General features: G+C 41.9%; 1 protein-coding gene across 1 annotated transcript in view; it reads left to right on the top strand.

Annotated features, from left to right (window-relative positions):
* Positions 1-9,364: 9,364 nt before the first annotated feature.
* The window catches only part of LOC123018172 (gamma-aminobutyric acid receptor subunit pi-like), a 47,449-nt gene continuing 37,007 nt past the window's right edge, over positions 9,365-19,806 (top strand). Inside the window, exons 1-2 of the mRNA XM_044420025.1 lie at positions 9,365-9,446; positions 14,992-15,077. Coding sequence (XP_044275960.1) covers positions 15,025-15,077 — 53 coding nt within the window. The 5' untranslated portion in view covers positions 9,365-9,446; positions 14,992-15,024. The remainder of the gene's footprint in view (positions 9,447-14,991; positions 15,078-19,806) is intronic.

Genomic DNA, 19,806 nt, shown 5'->3' with positions numbered 1-19,806 from the left:
CAAAGAATGTTCAAACTACTGCAACATTGCACTCATTTCACATGCTAACAAAGTTATGCTCAAAATCCTACAAGCTAGGCTCCAGCAGTATGTGGACCGAGAACTGCCAGAAGTACAGGCAGGGTTTCGAAGAGGGAGAGGAACTAGAGATCAAATTGCCAACATACACTGGATCATGGAGAAAGCTAGGGAGTTCCAGAAAAACATCTACTTCTGCTTCATTGACTATGCTGAAGCCTTTGATCGTGTGGATCCCAACAAATTGTGGCAAGTTCTTAAAAAGATGGGAGTACCAGACCATCTTATCTGTCTCTTGAGAAACCTATATGCGGGTCAAGAAGCAACAGTGAGAACTGGACACGGAACCAATGATTGGTTCAAAATTTTAGAAATGAGTTCGGCAAGGCTGTATACTGTCGCTCTGCCTATTTAACTTATCTGCAGAGTGCATCATGAAAAAGGCAGGGCTAATGAATCACCAGTTGGAATTAAGATTGCTGGGAAAACATCAACAACCTCAGATATGCAGATGATACCACTCTAATGGCAGAAAGTGAAGAGGAACTAAAGGGCCTCTTGATGTGGATGAAGGAGGAGAGCGCAAAAGTTGGCTTGAAACTCAACATTAAGAAAACTAAGATCATGGCATCCAGTCCTCTCACTTCCTGGCAAATAAATGGGGAAGAAATGGAGGTAGTGACAGACTTTATTTTCCTGGGCTCCAAGATCACCGCAGATGGGGACTGCAGCCAAGAAATTAAAAGACACTTGCTCCTGGGGAGGAAAGCTATGGCAAATCTAGACAGCATACTAAAAAGCAGAGATATCACGCTGCCAACAAAAGTGTGTATAGTCAAGGCTATGGTTTTCCCAGTTGCAATGTATGGCTGTGAAATTTGGACCATAAGGAAGGCTGAGCGCCGAAGAATTGAGGTCTTTGAATTGTGATGCTGGAGGAGACTCCTGCGAGTCCCTTGGACCACAAGGTGATCACACTAGTCAGTCCTAGTGGAGATCAACCCTGACTGCTCTTTAGAAGGACAGATCCTGAAGATGAAACTCAAATACTTTGGCCACCTAATGAGAAGGAAGGACTCCCTGGAGAAGAGCCTAATGCTGAGAACAATAGATGGAAAAAGAAGAGGGGATGGCAGAGTATGAGGTCGCTAGATGGAGTCACTGAAGCAGTTGGTGTGAACTTAAGTGGACTCCAGAGGATGGTGGAGGACAGGAAGGCCTGGAGTAATGTTGTCCATGGGGTCGCGATGGGTCGGACATGACTTCGTGACTAACAACAACAACATTGAAACTGAATTTAAATTGAAAAGTGAATGAAGGGAAAATATAGGGAAAATATAAAAGTGTTAAACAACAAATTTTCAGCATGCCAGATCCTGACAATTGAGATTAAGTTGACTGCTTAAAAAAGACCTAAGGGATAATTTTAAAAGTGCCAGTTTAATCAAAACTGCAGTTCTTATATAGCTGTAATGGATATAATTACATCATTTAAGATATGGCTGAACAGACTGAAGAAACATAATGGAAGAAGATAAAGAAGTTTATACTATAAGTTTATCAAAATCTATGACACACAATCTTTTCTCAGTTTTTGCTATTTTATCATATTGATATGAACTTTTTGGGGCAGAAATATCTTCCTGGTAGGGCAGTCGTGATCCAAGCAAGCCCCCTGGATGAACAGTTTCAAATTGGAGTCAGTAATGGAATTCTGGAAGCTGGCCTATATATATCTCTGGGAATGATAGAAAGAAAGTGTAGTATGATGTTTAGAGTACTGGACTGAAGATTTAATCCCCACTTGGCTATAAAGTTCACTGGTTTACTTTGGGCCAATCATGAATTCTTGGTCTAACCTATCTCACAGGGTTCTTGTTAGAAATAAAGTAGGATATAAATATAAGAAATGAACTGAAATGAACAAGATGTTTTTCCAGACACACGAAGGAGAGGGCCTAATTATATTGGTAATTCCTCCCCTGCCTGTGTTTGATTTATCTGACCAATTCATGTAGGAGGCTTTTGGAATTGAGGCAAGACTCTGTCACTAACTGGTTGATTCTCTATAATAACATAGAATGTTCACCAAAGTCCAACTGTTCAGGAAACAAAGACACCACTGCCAATCTGCGTAGACCTGGTGTGGTCTGTACTGTTTTGAAATACAATCTCCATCAATCCAGTCAGCATGGCCAATTCTCAGGGCTTATAGGAGCGGTAATCTAAAACATCTGGAGGGCACAGAGCAGTCTAGCTCTGGTATAAACAATGCTGAGCTAAATGGACCAATGTTTTGACTTACTGTAATGCAGCTTCCTCAATGGTATATTTACATTGCTATTTGGTATTGTTTAGATAGGCTGCTGTATTAATACAGAAGATATGCCTAAAGGGTAACACAGCCAGTCACAAACAATCACACTAAAAGTTATTTAGTTGCAGTTTCACATAGATGCAATTTATCATGGAGCGAAAAATGAATTCATCCTTTTATGATTAAGTATGCACTTGAAAAGAAAGCCCAGATACCTAAGAAAACACATTTATATCCCACTTCTGTTCCTTTGGCAGGGAACATGTGGGGGCTTACATGGCCCTCCTTCTCTACATTTTATGCGAACAACAACACGGAAGTTAGAATGGTGAGTTGCTTCACACATAATGAAAACAAAGAATATAGGCTGTATATGGTTTGTCACTGAAAAACTCCACATTATGATTTAACTATGATTTGTTAACCATTTACATCCCAGAGTTCACAAGACAACAACAAACCATGGGTTCTCTTCCAGGGTTGTTCATGGTTAAAAGTCCATAATTAAACCACAGTGCAAAGTTCGCAAGTAGCAATAAACCACAATTCAACAACTATCAATTACACTCTGTGTTGCCACTCTATGCATGCTGGGTCAGTGATTGGCCCAAAGTCACCCAGCGGATTTTGCAGCACAGTGAGGGTTAGAACATTGATTCAACAATCAATCAGTATATCACACTGGCCTTCCTTAGAGAAAAAACAACAAATTAATGCCTAGCTCCAGATAATTGTTCAGTCTAGTACTCTGAAGAAAAGTTTACGGTGAAATCATATAATTGAAGAAAGGAGAGGCAAATGAAAACTCTGAGGAAATTAATCTGGAACGAAATATGACATATAGCTTGACAGCATTAACTATATTCTATTTCATCTTTTAAAATATGAAATAACCATCCAATTCCTTGGCAGTGGGATTCTGGTAGTTAAGTAGTAGTAATGGCTGAAACTATGAATCAAAGTAGTGAAATTTACCAAAGAAAGTAAGAAAGAAGAAAGAAAGAGGAGCTCAGGGTTTAAAGAAAAATAGATTTCACAGCCATCTCCTGGCCAGAGAACATTTTGGAAGTGCAATGGCTGACTTGAATTTTTATTTACTTATATTAATATTCCTTAGCTGCTGGCATATGCTTGGACCAATTTCTCTAATGGTCCACCCAGGTGCAGCTTGTCCTGTTGTCTGAACCTGGGCAGAATGACTTGTTAGAGGAAACAACCCTCCAACAATAGGCCATTGGCTAGTGGAAGGTTGTTTCCCCTTCCAACAAGCCATGCTACCTGGGTTCAGATGGCTGTGCCCTCACACCCTGCACACTTAAACAAGCCATTTTGGCTTGTCTGATCCTCTGTGACAAGGTGAACCAGGTTACCATGTAAATCATATCACTATTAAACACAAAAACTCCCCCCTTGCAGAACAAAGCAATAGTTTAGCAGAACAAATATGTTTTTGATTGAGACACATCCACTAACCATTGTGCCAAGTTTTACAAATCTTCTGAATTTGATTACTATTATCTGCAAAGAAGTTTCATGGGAAAAAAATCTGTTTAATAGCAAATGTAATTAGCAGTAATGACTTAACTTTAGCCTAAGTTTCTTACCTGCTAAACACATCTATATATAACCAAATAAGACTTTTATTTAGTCCACGCACTTACACAGAACTTTGAGCAAGCTCTTGCTAGTAAGTGGCTTTCTATTAGTAGATACTTCTACATTTGTTTATGTCTAGCAGCCATTTTCACAGCTCTGCTTCTAAAATGCAGTCCCCCAGAGAATGGCAATCCACATTGCTGAAGATGCTACAAAAACACAAAGTAAAAGGAACAGCAGGAAAGAAAAAGCTTTCAGGAATTCAAAGTCAAGGGCAGGTAGCAATTAGTTCTAAAAAAGATGAATTTAAGGTAAAGAAAGATGAAAGAGGTAGATTTTTGATCTTACAGGGATAAAGAAGGGGAAATTATATATTAGTTAATATCTATTTGCCAAATGATAATCCAGTGCTTTTTTAAAAAGAGTGTTTAATGAATTGGAGGCAATAAAGAGATTTGTAATAATGGCTGGAGATTTTAATAAGGTAAATGAGTAAAATAACTAATAAACTAAATCCTATTAAAGAGGAAAGAAGATATAATATTACAATATTGGACAAAATATTGTAATGATAATGATAATTAAAATGGGTTGAAAGATGTGTGGAGAGAGCTAAATGAAAATGAAAAAAGGCTTACTTTTTATTTCAGTTCATAAACTTTTTCTAGAATAGATTATAGATTTCTGACTAATGATTTGGTTTCTGGAGTGTATAAATTGGATATTTATGTGATAAAAGTGACAGAGCATGCTCTGGCAAATATGGATTTTAGAATTAAATGTGACTTTAAAGAAGTTAAAAGGTGGAGGATGGATACTAACATTTTACAGTGTTAAATGTATTGTAGACAAAATGGAGAAAGAATGGAAAGAAATCTGGGAAATTAAAGATGGAGAAGGTAGTGATGAAGGTTTAGTTTCGGACACAATGAAGGTGGTATCAAATGGAATAAGTATTAAGGAGGTATATAATTTAAAAAGAAAGAGGATTAATCAGATAGAAAATTCAGAAAAGGAAATAAGATAATTAGAGAAGAATTAGAGAAGAAATATATACAAGAAAGGGATTTTTAAAAATATATACAAGAGAGGGATTTCGAGAAATCCAAGCTAAAAGACATAAATTGCAAAATATAGAAGTTGAAAAATACAGAGGAATTTAATATACAGTGGTACCTCTGATCTGGTCATGACCCAAATTGGTTGTGAGCCAAGTCAAATTTCCCCATGAGGTCTAATGTAAATAAGGTTAATCTGTTCTGTAAATATTTTTTTTAATCACAGGGAAAACGGGTAGGATTGCGGATACACTGGGGGGGGGGGATATGGGCATGATCGTGGCCATCTCTCCCTCGCCCAGCACAACTGTGATTACACCTGTGCAGGGAAGACAGACGTGATCATGATCATCACCTGATGTAGAGCTCGCATCCTGAGGAAAAAATTTTCTGTAATTTCTGTTCGTGACCCAATTTGGTCGTTAACTAAAGCATTCGTGAGCCGAGGTATCTCTATATTTGAAGAGGGAGTATTTTGAATTTAGTAATAAGAATTCAAGATTGCTGACCAATGCTGCACAAGAAAAGAAAAGAAATTGGGATTAGTTAAGGATGAAAATAGGGGAAAGTGTAATCTAATAAGAGATAAATTGGGAATATTTTATAGATTTTTGTCTAAGTGGTATACATGTGGAAATGACAGAATGATCTCAATTCGAATCCAAGGCAATCTCCAAAATGACAGAATGATCTCAGTGCGAATCCAAGGCAAACCATTCAACATCACAATAGTCCAAGTCCATGGCCCAACCATTGATGCTGAAGAGGCTGAAGTTGACCGGTTCTATGAAGGCCTACAACACCTTCTAGAAATAACACCAAAAAATGATGTCCTTATCATGGGGGATTGGAATGCTGAAGTAGGAAGCCAAAAGATAACTGGAATAACAGGCAAGTTTGGCCTTGGAGTACAAAATGAAGCAGGGCAAAGGCTAGCAGAATTTTGTCAAGAGAATATGCTGGTCAGAGCAAACACTCTTTTCCAACAACCCAAGAGACGACTCTACATATGGACATCCCCAGATGGTCAACACAGAAATCAGATTGACATGTGCTCTGCAGCCAAAGATGGAGAAGCTCTATCCAGTCAGTAAAAACTAGACCAGGAGCTGACCGTGGCTCAGATCATGAGCTTCTCATTGCAACATTTAGGCTTAAATTGAAGAAAGAAGGGAAAAGCACTAGGCCACTCAGGTATGACGTAAATCATACTCCTGATAAATATACAGTAGAGGTGAAAAATAGATTTAGGGAATTAGATCTGATAGACAGAGTGCCTGAAGAACTATGGACGGAGGTTCGCAACATTGTACAAGAGGTAGCAACTAAAACCGTCCCAAAGAAAAAGAAATGCAAGAAAACAAAATGACTGTCTGAGGAAGCTTTACAAATAACTGAAGAAAGAAGGGAAGTGAAAGGCAAGGAAGAAAGAGAAAGATACACCCAACTGAATGCAGAATTCCAGAGAATAGCTAGAAGAGATAAGAATGCCTTCTTAAATGAACAGTGCAAAGAAATAGAAGAAAACAATAGGGAGGACCAGAGATCTCTTCAAGAAAATTGGAGATATGAAGGGAACGTTTCATGCAAAGACAGGCATGATAAAGGACCAAAATGGCAGGGACCTAACAGAGGCAGAAGAGATTAAGAAGAGGTGGCAAGATTACACAGAAGAACTATACAAGAAAGAGTTTAATGTCCCTGATAACCACAAGTGCTACACTCAATATGCTAGCAAATTTGGAAAACTCAACAGTGGTCACAGGATTGGAAAAGGTCAGTTTACATTCCAATTCCAAAGAAGGGCAATGCCAAAGAATGTTCAAACTACCACACCATTGAACTCATTTCACATGCTAACAAAGTTATGCTTGCAACCCCGTGGACCACATTCCTCCAGGCCTTCCTGTCCTCCACCATCCCCTGGAGTCCACTTAAGCTCACGCCAACTGCTTCAGTGACTCCATCTAGCCACCTCATCCTCTGCCGTTCCCGTCTTCTTTTGCCGTCAATTGTTCCCAACATTAGGCTCTTCTTTAGGCCCTTCCTTCTCATTAGGTGGCCAAAGTATTTGAGTTTCATCTTCAGTATCTGGCCTTCTAAAGAGCTGACAGGGTTGATCTCCTCTAGGACTGACCAGTTTGATCTCCTTGAAGTCCAAGGGACTCACAGGAGTCTCCTCCAGCACCACCATTCAAAGGCCTCAATTCTTTGGCGCTCAGCCTTCCTTATGGTCTAACTTTCACAGCCATACATTGCAACTGGGAAAACCATAGCCTTGACTATACGCACTGTTGTTGGCAGGGTGATGTCTCTGGTTTTTAGTATGCTGTCTAGATTTGCCATAGCTTTCCTCCGCAGGAGCAAGCGTCTTTTAACTTCTTGGCTGCAGTCCCCATCTCGTGATCTTAGGACCATTTTGATCATCTGATAATCATTTGATGCAAGGTGATATGAGTGGTAGAAGCAATTTTCATATCTCCATCTTCTCACGTTGCATCTCTCACTAGATGGGTGAAGGCACTTTTAAGTGGGAGCGAAGGAAGATGGAGATGCCTTAGGAGAGTTCACATCCTGCATCTCTGGCCTTTCTCTCCTCCACACAGGACACTCCCATTCCCCCCCCCCCGAGTTCAACTTTCTAACGTCAGAGGGGCACCCAGCAAATCTCTTTCCATACTGGCTGTAGGGGAGGTGTTTTGGGTCAGGTCTCTATTTCTTTAACTTCTTCTGCCTGGAGTAACAAAGACTTTGGGTAGTTAAAATGAAAACTGGAGGAAAAACAGGACACCGAAGCAAGAAATACAACTTTCTGCATTCTTATTGAAAGGGAACTATCTGGGAAGAAAGCAGCAGTGAACATTTGTACTTCTACAGATCTACATATAAGGAAAAAGTCTGACACATTGTGTAGGGCTATATCTATGACCTTGAGCAGCTGGGTAGAGCATGGATCACTGAAAACTAGAATGTCTCTGTTGAGAAAGGGCCTTCGCTGGAGAATGAACCTGCACTTACAGAAAGCACTTTCAGCCACAGATGCACCCCTTTTCCTACTGATAAAGACAGATCCAAAAAACTGCACTTTCTCAAGCTGTGCACTTATTCATCCATAGTAAGTTTGGCTCCAACCCAATTTATTCTATGAAATTTGGGAAAGGTTCTAGTACAAATATTTATTTATTTCTTAAAACATTTTTATGCTGCCCCTTGCCAAGGCCTCGGGGCGGCTTACAACATCGAATACAAAATACATTAAAACAATGACAATTAAAATATATACAGTAAAATAAAATAAGCCGCCCTGGCCAAATAAAATTCAATAATGTTAACATTTAAAATGCTGCATAAATAAAAAGGTCTTCGCCTGGCGCCGAAAAACAAATAACGGCGCCAGGCGGACCTCTCTGGGGAGCGCATTATTGACCTTCTGCAGATATAGGAGTTCAACCATATTTAGTGCAGGATGAATGACCCTCACCTGGCCATATGTCCCATGACTGCAGTGCACTTAGGCAGATGTTCAAGTGGTGCAGCTTTCCCTAACCACCTCCATGCTGGTGAATGCTGCACTTAACCATGCCCATGTCAAAATCCCTTAAAAGATGCAATAACCTTACCAAAATAAATATTACATCTATACAGCATAATCTACAATGCTGGCTGGAGAATGCTGGGGTGTTTTAAGGGCTTTTTTTCTCTCTAAATATGCAGGTGGTTTTACATGCTAGCAAAAGATATCAAAATAAGCACAGGTTCAAAATAAACACCCCCTCCCCAGCAAGCGATTAATTGGAATAGCCGCGTGGTATCAGTTACGAGCAAGGGAACGCTAGTTACGTTCTGCCCACCCCACTTCCCCGTTTGTCCGCCTTTGCCGCCCTCTGCCTGCCCCTCTTTATCACTTAAGTAGCTAGCAGAAGGACAGGAAGCTGGCCCAGAAACTTCTGCCCCAGGCCCTGGACGAGAATGCTCCGAGCGGATCCGCGCAAAAGGAGAAACCTGTGGCGGAGCCCATCCACCAAGACCTCCTGCGCGATCGCGGCATTCTCTTATGTCGCCACCGACTTTAGCGCCCCAGCCGCGCCAAAGAACCTCGCACGCTCTTTGCCCCGAGTCTCCCGCAGCGCGCCCTCCAGGTTGCCGATGGTGCGCCAGCCGGGGTTGCCCTGCTCCTTCCTAGCGGGGGAAGCAGATGGCTGCGGCCGCGGCCGGGAGGCCGGATCGCGCTCCCCCGCCCCTTCTGGCCAGCCTCTCGCTCTGAAGCGCGCCGCGACGCTCAGAGGCTGGTGAGAGTCCGGCTTCTTCCGCAGGCGCTCCTGAGCCGCGAGGAGCTCCTCGATCCGCTGCTCTGAACTCAGGCCGTGGATTCGGATCATTGCGGGCTGCTGCTCGGTATATTCTCTTCCCTTCCTCGAGCAGAAGGAGCAAATATGACAGAGACGTCCGATCTCTAGGTGAGTCTGTCTCCGGCTTTTTTGTAACATCGTGGCTGGCTTCAGCTTTGCAGAGGGCGCAGCTTCTGCTCTTTTGGTTTGGGTTCATACAGCGCAATCCTGTGCAATGCAGGATGATTGGGAAGTGGGTCCGACTAGATCCCTACTGGGTGTACGCGCGCGCCCGTGCGCGCGTGCGGGCGTATTTAGCACGACTGCCTTGAAGTGATTTGTGGACATTAGGAAATTATTTTTTGCAACCATATTTAACTTAAACGTCGTTTCTCAACGCAGAAAACAGTAAACACTCCTATTACAGAAATCCATGGTTAATGTTACAGTGTAACAGGAGGAGAAACATCAGTATGAATATAATTGGCAGAATAATAGAATAACAGTACAGTATTAAATTTTGAAATGTTTGTCATGGGACCCTTTAGTTTCCTTCTCTTTGGTGGAGAAGGGACAGAAGTGAATGATTGTAACCCGATTCTATATATGTTTATTCGGAAGTCAGTGCTATTAAATGGAATGGGGTTGATTGTCATGTAAAGGCAAATAGACTGACCTTCTGGTAGCGCGATCCTGTTCAACTCAGAAGTAAGTACTACTGAGTTTAGTGGAGCTTATTACCAAGTAAGTCTGTATAGGATCATAGCTTTATTAAGTCTGTATTTACTCTCTTGCAGCATTGTAATATAAAAGGTGGTGGGGAAGACATTTTAAAAACAAGCAAACAGCTGAATTAGAGAATGTTTAAAACACCACCACAAAACAGTCAATTTTTATTTTTTTAACAATTGTATGCGAACAAGTCCTGATCTTGGTAATATGCCCAGAGAATCACTTTCAAAGGATAAATACAAGCAGAAATTAGTGGTGAGGCAAGATAATATTGAGACAAACTAACTATGAATGTATCAAAGAAATTTTGCTTGTGAAGATCTGAAAAAGGCAAAAAAGCAGGGTCAATATTTCTGGTTACTGAAACTTTAAAGAATCACTTTAATTGTATGTGGATATTATCATAGATCTGCTAAGTGGTAATCTCAGTTGATTGGTTGTCTACTGTTGTTGGAGATCTTAGTTGCTATTAGTGTTTTGACTGTACTCTTAAAAGGCTTATATTGTTTTTGTAATCATCATTTGTAAGCTATTTTGAGAATGTTTAATTAATAAATTTATGTCCCAACTAAACAGGTTGCTTCCTTCTTGGCATTTCAGATTCTAGTCAACTATTCATATATACCTTTGTGCGTTTCACAATCATTATTTCTATGATTTATCTCTGTGCTCAGAGTGATGAATTTGGGTAGCAAAATTTCAGAATCCTGGAATGCACACCATGCAGCCCACTGCTCTTGTTTATCAATTATCACTTGTGCCTAAGGGACTCTTCTGTTGCTTCTCCTACCTTAAATATACTCAGGGTGCTGGTCAACTGTAGACTAAGCATGAGTCAGCAGTGTGACGTGGTGGTCAAGAGAGTGAACACCACCCTTGGATGCATAGTCAGAAGCGTGGCTTCTAGATCAAGAGAGGTATTACTGCCACTCTATAAGACTGTGGTGCACCTGCAAGTCATTACAAAAAGGGACCTGTTAGCGACATATAGGTATATGAGGGGGTGTTCATGGAGGTGGGTTGAGGCCTGTTTTCCGCTGCTGAGGAGGGCAGGAGGTGTTCCAATGAAGCAAAGCTCAGGGAACCAAGGTTCAGGTTAGATGCCAAGAAGTACTTCCTGACAGTTAGGATCCCTAGGGTAGGGAATGGGCTTCTGCAGGAGTGGGTGGAGTACTGGTCAACTGCAGGCTAAACATGAGTCACAAGTGTAACATGGCAGTCAAAAGAGTGAATGCCACCCTTGGTTGCATAGCCAAAAGTGTGGCTTCTAGATTGAGAGATGTATTTCTGCCACTATATACTATTCTGGTGTGCCTGCAACTGGAGTACTGTGTTCAGTGCTGGGCTTCACATTACAGGAAGGATATAGGTTGGAATTGGGGCAGCACAGGGCCACAAGGATGGTGGCCGGATTTCAGGGGAAACTGTACGAGGTGAGGCTGAGGGAACAGCATCTTTTCAGTCTAGAGGAGACCCCAAAGGGATCTGTTGGCAACATACAGGTATGTGAGGAGGTATCATGCAGAGGTGGGTCGAGACCTGTTTTCTGCTGCAGAGGAGGGCAGGATGTGTTTCAATGGAGCATTGTTCAGGGAACCAAGGTTCAGTTCGGATGCCTGGAAATACATCCCTACACTTAGGACCCCAGTGGTATGGAATGGACTTCCATAGGATGTGGTTGAAGCCCCATCAGTGAGGGTGTTCAAGGATAGGCTGGACATGCACATGGTAGGCATGCCATGAAGCTGGGGGTCAGACTTGGTGGCCTGGGAGGCCCCTTCTGACTTGCTATGTTTCTATGAATATCTCAAGGTAAGCATTCTCAGTGATGGTGTTCCTTCTCTGGGAAACTCTGCCCCATCCTGTTTGGGAGGCAAAAAACCTGGTATGTTTCAAATGCCTCCTAAAAACATACCCATTCATGTCCTTCTCAGGCTTGTAAATGACTGCAGTTGATTATATGCTGATCTAACTTAGTGTTCTTTGCACTATTTGGTATTGCTTTAGTAATTTAAAAATTGCTTTTAATAATGGTATTTTAAATACATTTTGTTAAAATTATTTTAATAGTGCTTTTAAATGTGATTTTAAACATTGTAAAGGGACAACTTGGAGATTTTTAATATTAAGACATATGTAACTATTATTCTTAAAGTAATAAATGGAGGATTTGATCTGTCCTTCCCTTTTGTCACTCTGATGCTTTAGAGAGTGTTAAGTCCAAACTTAATTCTGTAGCAGGAGTGCAGCCTTACTCAGTGCTAACTGAATCATTTTATCCAGATTGGCAGACTTCTCCACCCAAAGTACTTTTATCTTGTCTGGATTTTAATTCCTCCTCTATTGCAAAACTGCAGGCACCTGCTCAGGAATTCTACAACATCCCTAGGATTAGGAGGTAGAAAACTATGGTAGGTACCATAGTTTTCCATGCTGGCAAGGGAATGCTGGGAATTGTAGTATATTTTTTTTATTTCTAGAAGTGCATAGGATTGCTCCCATTCTCTAGCAAGTTCTCCATGCCTCACAGCAGCTGCTGGACAGGTAGACTTTCTGCTGAAAAAAGTCTGCTAGCTTTTCCTTCACAGTTTCAAGGCTGTGGCTTCCTTTATGGATTCAATTCATTTTGAATTTGGGTGAAGATTATCCCCCTAAATCTTTACCTAAAATGGTTTTGAGGGCTGGGGGAATACAGATCCCTTACTTTAAGTATACAATATTTCCCATAACTATCCAGTACTTGGATGCCAGGTTTTACTTTTGAAAATTGGACTCTCCTCCCTGCCATTCAACTTTAAATGCTGCAGTATAGCTTGCACTCATGATGTATCAGCACCAACAAACTGAAATTCTGCTTTCAGAACCAGTTCCTTTTCCTTTATATTAGTCAACCTCCTGTGGATTTAGCTCCTGAAGAGCAGCCAGCAATTCAACAGGTAAAACTGAGCTGATCATTGCAGCTCTGTGCTGCAGAAGGAAGTAGCAACTGAATTTCTGCCAAACTTTACTATGGATAGGAACCAAACCACCTTTATAAGCCAGGAAAAATTTGCAGCTGTACACCTGCTCCCCTCTACATTCTTGGAGAGTGCCTGCCTTTGCTTTTATTTCTCAAATATCGTATGTTACTACAAGAACTGTGAATCCTTTGTGGAGTCATGCTTTATTCTGTCTTAGTTCCAGATGCTCCTCCACTCAAGTTAGTATCTTGTATGAGATGTTCTCACCTTTTTTTTGCAATGCCTTTCAGCAATATAAATAATTTGGACAAATAGGATGTTTTTTTCTCCTCTGACTGACTCTTGGGACCCTGGATGATGCACAGGCATCAATTAGTTGTGGGGGGATGTCTTATAGTTTGCCTGCATCTAGTAAGCTTTCTCTCTCTAGGCATCTTTATTTGATTTATCTTCAGCTGGAAAAGGTCAACATTTCCATGACATGAATGGGGTATTTCTAATGCTTGTATATTTTTTGAAAAGAAAAGAAAAAATGTTTTTCTCATTACAGTGTTAAAAGGGCAATCCTGTACCCACTTCACACCACTGAATTTCCCCTTGGGTACAAATTAGCTCAGTGTTGTTGGACTAGGAGAAACACTGCATACACTGGAACATTTGTGTGTGCTTATGATAACAATCCGATGGCTCTTGTTCCTAGGGAAAAGAGTTTGGAGATGAGGGACAGGCCTAGAAGAGATGCCTATGCCTCTTCTCCAAACTCCCTCCCCCAAGCTGCTTTTCCCCATGTGAGGCATCAAGGGCAGGCTTGGCTCTCCACTGCACCATGAGACCTAGAATAAAAAAGAGCAAAGCACTGGCACAGGATGACAATACCAGGGTCTTTTTTCTAAGCAACAAAATGTCTTCCATACAGATACGTGTATATTTCCAACCTTAATTATCTAGAGAGAACTACACTGAAACCTCCATGTAACAATTGCAGATGTCTTTATCCACAAATAGCACTCCACCCCACCCCCACCCCAATTTCTGGAAATGGCACAGCAACTACTGCCTAAAACAAACATTATTTTGTAAAGTAACCTCCTCTGTTTCAGGTTAATGATACAGTCAGTGACACTAGCACAGATCCTTGTGGACAAGTATCCCGGTCACAGAGGATACAGAGAAGATGGTCAAGGGCTGTAATATTTTCCAGACATGAACAGAAATTATACAAGCTGGGTCCCAATCTAAACAGAGATGTTCCTTTGCCCCCACTGCCATGTATGTCTCAGCTGTCTTCCTGTGCTGTGCTTTTGGTAGGCAAGACTTCAAATGTTGAAAATTAGAAGTTGGCTGACTGGCATGCCAGGAGCTAACTTGTCAGACAAATGAAACTGCAGCTTATAACAGAAAGCAGACATGACTTCTGGCTTGCTCTCATCAGTTAGTTCTATTCAGACAGTGAATCTAGCAGCTGAACCTGGAAATCCTGTAGCATTGTTGCCTACTGGGTTTGTCTTCATTCTCCACAAGTATTGTGTTTATCTAAAAACGCTCCTAATATTATTAATAACTCCCATTTATATCTGTTATACTAAGTAGCTGCTAAGTAGATGTAAACAAGAGGAAATCTCTGCTAGAGAGTTTGGGCAGCATTTCTCTGTGAGGGAGAGAATCAGACCTGCCAGCTTGCCTGAATTAGAACTATGCAGCAGTGGTGACAGTAGCACAAGATTGTGCTTTTGTTGTTATTATGACTGCATAGGGAGTGTATTCTTAAGCACCTTTCTCTGAGGATGGGTATGAAAATAATCCGCAAAATTGGATTCGGTTGATCCCCTCTGATCTCCATCAGGAATAAGTAGTTACTACCTGTAGATTTCCAATGATGCTGTCAACATTTTACTCTAAGTATTCCCATATAACCTGTTAAGATTCTCCTGAGTGTTTTTCATAGTGCTGTTTGAGTGAGGCTTTGCTTATTTTGCTTCTAGGAAATAACAGGATTTTGGGAGCCAATTCCAGCGATGTGCACCTTGAGCTGGGGTTTCAAAGTCCTTTTCCTACTGGTGTTATGCAGGTAAGAGAAGGTATTTATCATATTTGTCTATGCAAGCAGAATAATATTAGGTGAGATTAAAGAGGCTTATTAGAACCTCTCCAGTTCATGAAAACAACAACCTGGTTTGTTATAGGTAATCAGGCTATCAATGGCTACTAGTCACAATGGCAGTATAATACCTCCGGTATCATGTGACAATCTGTCTCGGAATGTCAATTGCAAGGGAAGATGACAAGGGATGTATTTTGACTGTACTCTTGTTCTGCTTGTAAGCTTTCATTGGGCAATTGGTTAGCCACTGTGGAAACAGAACGCTGGCCTAGGTAGACCTTTGACCTGATCCAGCATGGCTCTTTTTATGTACTCTGGTACTACTGCATATCCAAAGTTCATAGTGTGGTATCCTATCACCATACAGTGGAGCTAAGGATGGGTGTGACTTTGTAATTTAGGCCACAGTCCTCCTTTGATACGCTTGCCTCCATTTCCCTCTGTCTGCTGAAGCAAGTAGGAACGAGATTCCCCCCACTACAGACAGTGGTGAGGATAGGCAAGAGGAACAGAAATGTATGTGGAAGCAATAGCAGTTTCCTCATTTATATCTTTGAAATAGAGATGGGCTTATTCTCCAGGCTGCAAACTGGCAATTTTTATTGTTTAATAATATATTCGCCCAAAATGGCCTATTTTAAAAAGGCAGGGAATTGTATTTGGAATGTGTCATGGTTCTGTCGTTAAGAATGGGGAATGAGAGGTTGCAATCACTCCAGAGAACACATTAGTTAAAAAGAAGACTGGAAGGAGGAAGGAGGAAGAAGTGAAGGAAGAAACATTTGGAGAAGACAGGGCAGCAGCAGAGTGAAGAGAAGGAGGTTCAGGGAAGACAGGGGTGAAGAGAGGAGGAGAGGAGAGGAGAGGAGAGGCAGATAGAGCAGTCATCACCAGAAAGGATGGGTGAAGCTTCACAGCAGAAGTTTGCAACAGAAGTGTGAAGAAACTGTGACAGAAGGAAGGACAAGCAACTGTTATTACTCGAACAGCAGCAACACTATACTGTACATTATGGAGAGCTGTACTTTAAGGTTAGAGTTCTTCATATTGTTCTATTTATTATTTCATTAGTATTACTTACAAGGACAACCTGCCCATCCTTATCCTAACTGCAGAAACCGGAGATATTGCACATTATTGTCACTTGTCCAATTCATATATACATGTATCCCTTTCATGGCAACTGTTCTGTTAAGAGAGGGACAAGAATGTGATATGTGCTTATGCCATGATTAGATAGTGCTGATGCCATGACTAACTCTTTCACCTCACCTACTTGACCTACCCAGTTCAACTTTGCAAATGTTTGCTTTTTTAAAATTTTAATTTATAACTGAGAACCCAATGGAAGTGCTCCAGCATAAAAGCACAACTAATTTTTAAAAAGAAGAAAAAGGTATCAACAGTACTCCTGTTTATCAAGCATGTGCTCTTTCACTAAGTTATTGTTCTTTTCCCACCTCCTGAAGACCTCAGGGAATGGATAATTTGTGGTTCTCAGCACTAACCAGTATAGGCTATGTTGAGGGATGGTGGTAGTTGTAGGTTAAAACGACAGTTACCTACCACTATTCTTATCCTTAATGTATGGATACACATTTCAGTCACTTAGCAGTACTGGAAATGCATTCCATTATCTGTTCAGGGACAATCTATACATATTTTTGCTTCCTATACCTCAAGGTCAAGTTCTGGCACCGAAAACAGATGCTATCCTAAGTCTGTACAGAATTACACTTCTTATGTCAGAACTTAAGAATCAGTTTCCTGTAATCATTAGGACAGAGCTAGTCAGTACTGAGCTTTTGTTTGAAGGCTCTAAAGTGTTACTAATTATTTTTTGGACTCTGAGGTATTGACAATAGTTCACATTTATCTCCGTTCTGTAAAATACAGATTGGAGCAGGCAAGGTATGGCCCTCCATATGTTGTTGGGCTGCAGATCCCATCAGCCTTAGCCATCATAGCCAATGGGAGAATGGGAGTTGCCATCCAAGAACACTGGGAAGGTGGGATGAGTGCTTCCATTTATACACACAGGATATTTATCCCAGCTTTTAAAAATATCATTCCACATTTGGTATTAAGGGGGGTTCACACAGATGCGATTGTTATTCAGTGACTACACCATTGGGTGATAACTTTTCATATATCTTCATTACACCTAATATTTTCAGTACAGTCAGTCTGTGCATTTAGCTGGAAAGAACTGAGTCATATCATGCAGCTTTAATCAAGCATTGGCTTCTCTGTGAACAGGCTGACTTTGCATTAAGTCACAACTCCTCATTATGTAAGAAACTGCAGAACTCCAGTGCAATGTTGACTAATATACCGGGGTGCTTCCACATGGTGGGCTCCTAATAAAACTAGTTAAATCACACTGTACATCTATTTCATTTCTTCATCAATTTTTTGCGGGGAGTGGAGTGGATTCTTGTGATCCTGGCCCATCTAGTATGACCCTCAGTTCCAGCTGGCTCTGCTCATGACATGCCTACCATGTGCATGCCCAGCCTATCCTTAAACACCCTCACCAATGGAGCTTCAACCACCTCCCATGGAAGCCCATTCCATACACTAGGCATCCTAAAGTTCAAGTCCTTCCTGGCTTGGTTCCCTGAGTGTTGCTCCACATCCTGCACTCATCTGCAGAGGGAAAAAGGTCATAAGCCACCTCTGTGTGACACTTCCTCATGTACCTATATGTCACTAACAGGTCCCATCTTGTAATGAGGGGCCCAGAATTAAACACAGTACTCCAGCTGAAGGCATACCAGAGTCATGTAGAGTAGCAGTAATACACTTCTCGATCTAGAAGCCACATTTCTGGCTATGCATCCAAGGGTGGCATTCACCCTCTTCACCACCACATTACCCTGCTGACTCGTTTAGCCTGCAGTCAACCAGCACCCTGAGATCCCTTTCACAAGTGCTGCTCTCCAGCCACTTGTCCCCTAACCTGTACTTATGACACCCATTCCTATGCCCCAAGTGCAAGACCTTACACTTAACCGCATTGAACACCATCCTGTTGTCCCTTGGCCACTTTCATAGTCTGTTCAGATCCTTCTGGATCCGGAGTACATGCTCCTCAATTGTGGCCACCACCCCCATTTTAGTATCATCTGTGAATTTGATCAGCAGACTGGTCTCCCCCCTTCCAGGTCATTGATGAAAAAATTGAACAGGATCAGTCCCAGGACAGAGCCCTGGGGGACTGTGCTTATCACTGACCACCATCCCAGTGATTCCCCACTAATAGTTACCCTCTGCTTTCAGTCCATCAACCATGCCCTAATGCATCAGACAGTGCATCAGTCTATCCCCAAAATTTCTCAATTTCTCAACCAGGATATCATGTGACACTTTGTCAAAGGCCTTGCTGAAATCCAGGTAAACCACATCCACTACACCCACCTCATCTAGCCACATTGAAACCTTGACATAGAATTCTGCAAGGTCTGTCTGGCAGGACCTGTTTTTTGTGGAAGCCATGTTGTGTGGCTGCCAACCTCCCTTCCCTATCTAGCTTCACTAGATCTCTCCCTATTATGAGTCCTTACATCGTCTTCTCCAGAATGGATATAAAGCTAACTTGCCTGTAATCCTCATGACCCTTTTACTACCCTTTTTGAAATTTGGGATCACTGACACCACCCTCCAGTCCTCTGAAACCTCACCCATTCTCCATAGAGCCTTAAAAATGGAGGCCAGCAGGCATGAGAGTACCCGCACCAACTCCCTAAGTACCCTCAGATGTAACCTGTCAGGGCCTGGCACCATTGTAATGTCCAATGTCCTGAGGTGTTCCTCAACTCCTGGGGGGGGGGTGACCCTAATCTGTGCCCCTAAATACCCAGCCTTATTCAATCCCTCATGTGGATCTCTGCCATCCTGACTTGGGGATAACACAGAGACAAAATAATAATTTAGCATCTGTGTCTGTTCCTTCATTTCAGTCACTGAATCCCCTCCCTCCTTATTAAGTGGTCCCACTGCCTGTCTCCCTTTCCTCTTGCTATTTTCATGTTGATAGAAGCCCTTTTTGTTGCTCCTGATATTCTTTGCAAGTCTCAGCTCATAATCAGCTTTAGCCTTGAGAAGAATCCTCTGCAATGGGCCTCTTCCTCCCAGTACACCCTTTTGTCTACTTGTCCCAGTGCCCATTTCCTACAGAGATTCCTCTTATGCCTAATGCCTCTTACCCCTTCTCTTCTTATCCACAGCGGTGCTCTCCTTTGCCTCCCCACCTTGCTAACTAGTGGTATCAGCAAGGCTTGCACCTCCAAGACCTCCCTTTTGAGTGCCATCCACCCCTCCTGAATCTCTTGCCTTCCAGTACCCTCTTCCAGGAGACTTTCCCCTGTCTGGTCTTCGATTGACCAAAGGTGGCCCTTGTTAAGTCCCAGCTTCTAATACTCATCCATATCCCCCTGATCTCAAAGCAAAGGATGGAGTGATCACCTCATCTATCAGCTGCTCCCTGTTGGTCAATACCAAGTAAAGGATATTTCCCCTGTCATCACCTCCCAGACCCTCTGTGTGAAAAACCCTCCCTCCATAACAACTAGAAAGCGACATGACTTGGCCATCACCACCAAGTGAACCTCCCTACTAATATATGAGAGATCGAAATCTTCCATAATTACCATGCCCTTCCCCTGAGATATCCTTCGAATCTAGTCTGTCAGGG

Source organism: Varanus komodoensis, unplaced genomic scaffold (genome assembly GCF_004798865.1).
Source record: "Varanus komodoensis strain SLA01 unplaced genomic scaffold, ASM479886v1 scaffold11, whole genome shotgun sequence".
Classification (NCBI taxonomy): domain Eukaryota; kingdom Metazoa; phylum Chordata; class Lepidosauria; order Squamata; family Varanidae; genus Varanus; species Varanus komodoensis.
Note: the sequence above shows the minus strand (reverse complement) of the source record. Positions and strands in the feature narration are given on the sequence as shown.